Below are 5,491 nucleotides of genomic sequence, written 5' to 3'. Positions count from 1 at the left end.
TCAGGTGGATTTCTTCTTCCGCTTGATTTGTATGCCATGTTTTATCCCTGAAGATGGTTGCCAGGACGTTACCCTCTTGACTGGCTGAGAGGATTGGAAGATTCAAAGCCAGAAGTGGTGGGGAAGAACCTGTAAGCATGGTCACTCAAGCTAAGATGCCAGAAAAAGATCTCTGAACAAAAGCTGCTCACCCTCTGTGCTTGAGGAGTTGAAGGGTTTGCATGAATCTCGTTTTAAGAAGAGAAATGAGACTGTCCTGCCCAGCCCACGGCAAGGGTGCTTCCCAAGTGGCTTGTGTATTAAAAGATGGGGCATCTATGACTGGATCACCTGATGCTTGCTTTTTTAAAACACATGCACACATACGTATGTACACGCTTTGCCTAGCAAGATAAAGGAGAAAAGTTGGGTCCCCCCAATCCTGCTTATTTATTAAATGTATTAATCGCCCATCTGGCTGATCACTCAGCCACTCTGGGCGATGTACAACAACAAAACAGTTAAAACAAAATTCTACATTAAAAACATAAAAAATACCCTAACCCACCCCAAATGCCTGTCTGAACAACCATGTTTTTAATGTGCAGCAGAAGCTCATTAAAGAGGGGGCATGGCAGAGTTCCCTAGGGAGGGAGTTCCACAGAGTGGAGCCACCACAGAAAAGGCCCTCTCCCTTGTCCCCACCAGTCTAGCTGTCCTGGCTGATGGGACAGAGAGAAGGCCATCCAAGGCTGATCTTGTTAAGTGGCCTGTCTGGTGTTGCTGGAGGTAGGCGGAGCCTTAAGATAGGCCGGGCTGGAACTGCATAGGGTTTTAAAGGTCAAAACCAACACCTTGAATTTGGCCCGGAAAACAACTGATAACCAGTGCAACTCCTTCAGCACTGGAGTGATGTGATCTCGCAGGCGGCTGCCTGTAATTAGGCGAGCCACTGCGCTCTACACCAGCTGCAGCTTCCAATCTGTCTTCAAGGGTAACCCCACATAGGGCGCATTACAGGAGTCTATAAACGAGAGGAGAGTAGGGCGATGGGAGCAGATGGGAAGGAAGGGGCACAGCCACCGTATCAGATGGAGTTGGTACAGCGCTGTCCGGCTCACAGCTGACACCTGAGCCTCCATGGACAGCTGGGAGTCCAAAATGACTCCCAGGCTGCAAACCTGGTCTTTCAAGGGTAGCCATACCCCATTCAACACCAGGTCAACATCCCCCAACCTCTTGTCTCCCACCAAAAGTACTTCGGTCTTGTCAGGGTTCAGCTTCAGCTTATTCCTCCCCATCCAGCCACTCACCGTCTCCAGACATTTGGACAGGGATTCTACGGCCAACCTTGGTGAAGATTTGAACAAGAGGTAGAGCGGCATGTCATCCGTATATTGATGACACTGCACCCCAAACCTCCTGATAGCCCCCAACGGCCTCACATAGATGTGTGAATAAGGAAATGCTTTTACATCCACAGTTTTCTCCCCATACAGCATATTCAGCGAAACTGCACAAACAGTGTGCTTTGCTTTCGAATGAGGAAATAATTTGCTTTCTGTGGGAGGACTGACACATTAGGGAAAGGGATTGCACGGGGTCCTACTCTAACACAGTGAGCGGGAGTTTGGGAAGAGGAGCAATTCCACATTTGTGCTCTTCCCTGAGAACAGACACAGCTGTTAAAGTGAGGTAACATCTCATTGTGTAGAGGTGGTGTTCTGGACAGAAGGAACTAGCGCAGCCAGGCAGCAGTGGCTCAAATCCTGGGCCAAAAGTACTCCTGCTCCCTGAGCCTTTCCAGGAAGGAAGTGGCGAGGTACCAAGTTCCAATCTCACTTGGCTCCTAACCTCACGGGGGGGGGGGGGGGGAATAAGCCTGCCTCCCCTACTCGCCACTTCAGCCCCTCATCTGCAACACTAGCATTCTTCCAATGTTTACAGAGCAGGTAAATTTATCTTTTGGCAATCTTCCCAAACCTGGTGCCCCCTGCGTGTGTCGGACTGCAGCTCTTATCCCCAGCCAGTCCAGTGGGCTGGGGATGATGGCAGTTATAGTTACATACTCAAGAGGGCATCAGGTTGGGGAAGACTGCTACATGGGAAGAGCCTTGAACTCCAAGATGGTTCCCTGTCGAGGCACAGCATAGCTCTATCCAGTCTCACCTTTTGTATCCAAGAGCAGCCTGATGTTTGGGTGGCTGGACAGGAGCTTTGAGACCTGTAACCTCCCTGCTGTGTAGTTCCTGCAGTTTGTTCAGCAACTGAAACTGCTTCCTCTTAAAGTCGGACCTTTCATCTACCTAGCTCGGTGTACTCCACTCGGACTGGCTGGGAACTCCCTGAGCTCCTCTTGGGCCCGCCTTCCTTTAGCTGGTGCCAGCAGAGGCTGCCTGTGGAGTAGAAGTGAGCTATGGTAGCCCCCTCCCAAAGCCACACAGATCACCATTAGCTTGGAACAGAACGCCCGCCTGGCGGTGAAGACAGCCTTGGCCAGTTCCTTTCACGCCACATGGGGCAGGGCAGGGTGATGAAACTTCTCAGAGTGTAGTGCAAAATGTTACAGGGCGGTGTTGGAATAGCATCAAGCCCTGTTGGAGGGCGGAAGACGGGCAAGGCCTGGCCACAGGCGCCGCTCTCTTCTCTCCCCGTGCTGTTTACGCAGGGCATGTGGGATGAAGAGGTCTGCAGGGGAAGGGAAAAGGAGCCCCCTCACTGGGTCTGTCTTAATGCACTAGCTCTATTGCCAAGTTCCTAGCCAGCCCGAGGAGGAGTACTCTTCACCTCCCTGGAGACCCCTAACCAGCAGCTTGGTGGCATGGAGCACTGGGCAACAACAAAGGCAAAACTTCAGTACGAGGAGTCCAGCACCCTTAAATAAGTTTTGCACAAACAGCATCTTTTTCCTTTCTTGGTTAAATTCAGGAAATCTGATTTAAAACCATCTCCTTGCTTCCTTATTTTCTGTGCAGTTAATGGCTCAGTCCTAGGAGTCCCTGTGCTTGTGGAAGCATGCGCAGAATAATATGCTCTGTGCCAGCGTGGGCAAACCCACCCCTACATGGCAGGGTCATAGCCTGGGCCATGCTGGAGCTGTCAATTGGGTGAAAGAAATGAGGAGAGGGGGAACGGAGTTCAGTTACAAATGATCCTCTAGCACAAGGGTGTCGAACCGCTTTCAGCCCAAGGGCCAAATTCCAGTTGGAGAAGCTCGGGGGGGTGGCAAAAGGGGCACGGCCAAAAGACCGGCATATTTTAGCTTCACGCACTTCCTGCCAGTAATTAAGCCTTAGGAGAGGCATTTGGACCTTTTACAATGGGGGGGAAACTGCACAAAAGCCAAGAAACCTCCCAATGATCGGTGGTCGTGGGGAACACGGGAACTCCAGAGGTTGGTCAAATTTGGCCCCAGGAGTTGAGGTTCTGCACCTCTAGAGCAGCCTTCTCCAACCTGGTGACCTCCAAATGTGTTGGACTACAACTTTCATCATCCTGAGCCTGCAGATTGGGGAAGTTGCTCTAGGGACGATTGGCTTCCAACCACTAGAAAACGCAGAGGGCATCTACATAGGAGACCTTGAGCGGATATCAAGGCACATGCAATGATCTTCACTGTAATCGCTGCAGCAGATATACTGGGGCCTGCTCTCCTTAGCCAGGGTTGAGAGGTTGCAAGCTGTCCACATGGCCACCTCCGCCTTCCTCTCAAGCCCACCCTGGCCCGGCTACTGCCGAGGGTGTTAACTGGGATCAAAGCTTAACGTTGGCAGCACTTCCCATTAGCCACAGTGAATGCGAACTCCATTCCTGCTCATTCAGAGTTCGAGGTAGGTTTGTAAAACACAGGTGAAGAGAGAACCTGGTTAAGGTCAGAGGAGATGTAAGCCGTAAGCACCTTGAGTATCTCCCTGGGGGGAAAGGTGGAGCAAAGAGAAGCTGAACAGCCACCTCGCTTAAGGCCAGATTTGCATCCAAGAGGAAATGGGGTGGGAATTGGGGGTACAGGATTGTGTGGCTTATTCCCAATTTCTGAGCCACCAGCACATAGGAGATGGTTCTGCTCGTTGGCATCATCATTGCCATAGGAAGGAAGTATTTCATTGGCCAGAAATAAACCGATCTTCCCTAAACCTCACCAGCCAGGTGTCTGGGGCTGAAGCCATCGCTACAGATTGTGCACCAGTTGATTTGCTCCCAAGAATCTTCTGAGAGTGACCCTTTGCTTGGGTTCCTTGGTGTCTGATTGGTGGGCTTTTTATAGGGCAATGTGCTGGGGCACTCAGTGGCTCCAAGGTGGGCTTCAAGAGGAGCCCAGAGTGGCAGGTCCACTGCACCCCCTACAGCAGTGGTGAGTAGAAGATGGCGACCCACTGGGAAAGGTCCAGTAAAGCACCAGGCACCTGCTGGGAATCCTGTATTGAAGGCTGGACTGGATAGGTCTTGATCTCATCTGGCAAGGCACGCCCGAGGTTCTTAGAAAGTGCACAGACTGGGGATTACTTAACAGCGGAGGCAAGACTAATTTCTGTTAGGAGATACTGTTAAAACAAGAATGCCTTGGTGGGCCACAGGGAGTCTAGTAAACAAGCAAAGAAACAAACACACGGACACTAGAGACCAGATCAGACCCAGGCCTGCCTGTCTCTGCCCTGGAAGATTCGTCTTGCACAGGAGTTTCAGCTGCCATAGAGCCAAGTATAAACGTACAAGCTGAAAAGTGTGGTCAGATCCTCTGATCCGCACTGGTCCTGACACTCTTGCCAGGGAAAGGGGCACGTCTGGCGCGAATGCCAGCAGAAACCGCTTTGAGCTCTGTCTATGTAGAACACAGGGTGCCAGTATTTATCAGAAGCAATTTCACTGGAGGGGTCGTAAGAGGTTCCTGAAGTTTTGCAGTTCCTTAACACTTGTTGAAATCCTGCATTGGAAGACAGAGAAAGTGGGGGGGGGGAGGCAATTAGAAGGGTTCTTTGTTGTTGCTGGACTTAAGTGCAGGTAAAGGCAACACTGTGTACCTATTGAGATTCTGAAGGCATCTATCTCAGCTTGCTTTTAGGAGCATGTTTCTAGTCCTTATGGCTGCAAAGAGATAGGCTTCGAAGCTGAAATCTCAGGGAGCAGCAGCTGGGTATGGAGTGTAAATTGCCATTTGTAGGCCCTTCCTTTAACTAGCAAAACCAGAATAATTTTTGCAAATTTTTTTAACGTGATGTCAACGGGTCACAGCACTAAGCTCCTCCCAGTGCAGAAATTGGAGTACAATACTTTATTTTGTTTTATTTTTAAGCACAGGGTACACACAGACCTGGATAAAGGCAATTTTCAAGTTTTTAGATGAACGGCTATTTGATATAAAATTGTTTCTTCTAAAAACTGGCTAGTTGACCAGAAGCCTGTACATCAGGGGTCCCAATCCAGCCTTCGAGGGCTTCCCAGATGGTCTCACCCCCTTCCCCATGTCATCAGGTGTATCTTGCTCACCCTCCCTGACCCCAGCAAATTTCCAATC

At 50.4% G+C, this 5,491-nt stretch overlaps 1 protein-coding gene across 3 annotated transcripts in view; it reads right to left on the bottom strand.

Annotated features, from left to right (window-relative positions):
* Positions 1-364: 364 nt before the first annotated feature.
* Positions 365-5,491, bottom strand: part of ERO1A (endoplasmic reticulum oxidoreductase 1 alpha) — a 34,880-nt gene continuing 29,753 nt past the window's right edge. For all 3 annotated transcript variants that reach the window (XM_084834804.1, XM_084834815.1, XM_084834826.1), the window contains one exon: positions 365-4,900. In XM_084834804.1, coding sequence (XP_084690930.1) covers positions 4,840-4,900 — 61 coding nt within the window. In that variant the 3' untranslated portion in view covers positions 365-4,839. The remainder of the gene's footprint in view (positions 4,901-5,491) is intronic.

Source organism: Heloderma suspectum, chromosome 1 (genome assembly GCF_057233095.1).
Source record: "Heloderma suspectum isolate Gila_16-S chromosome 1, 16-S_ref, whole genome shotgun sequence".
NCBI lineage: Eukaryota > Metazoa > Chordata > Lepidosauria > Squamata > Helodermatidae > Heloderma > Heloderma suspectum.
Note: the sequence above shows the minus strand (reverse complement) of the source record. Positions and strands in the feature narration are given on the sequence as shown.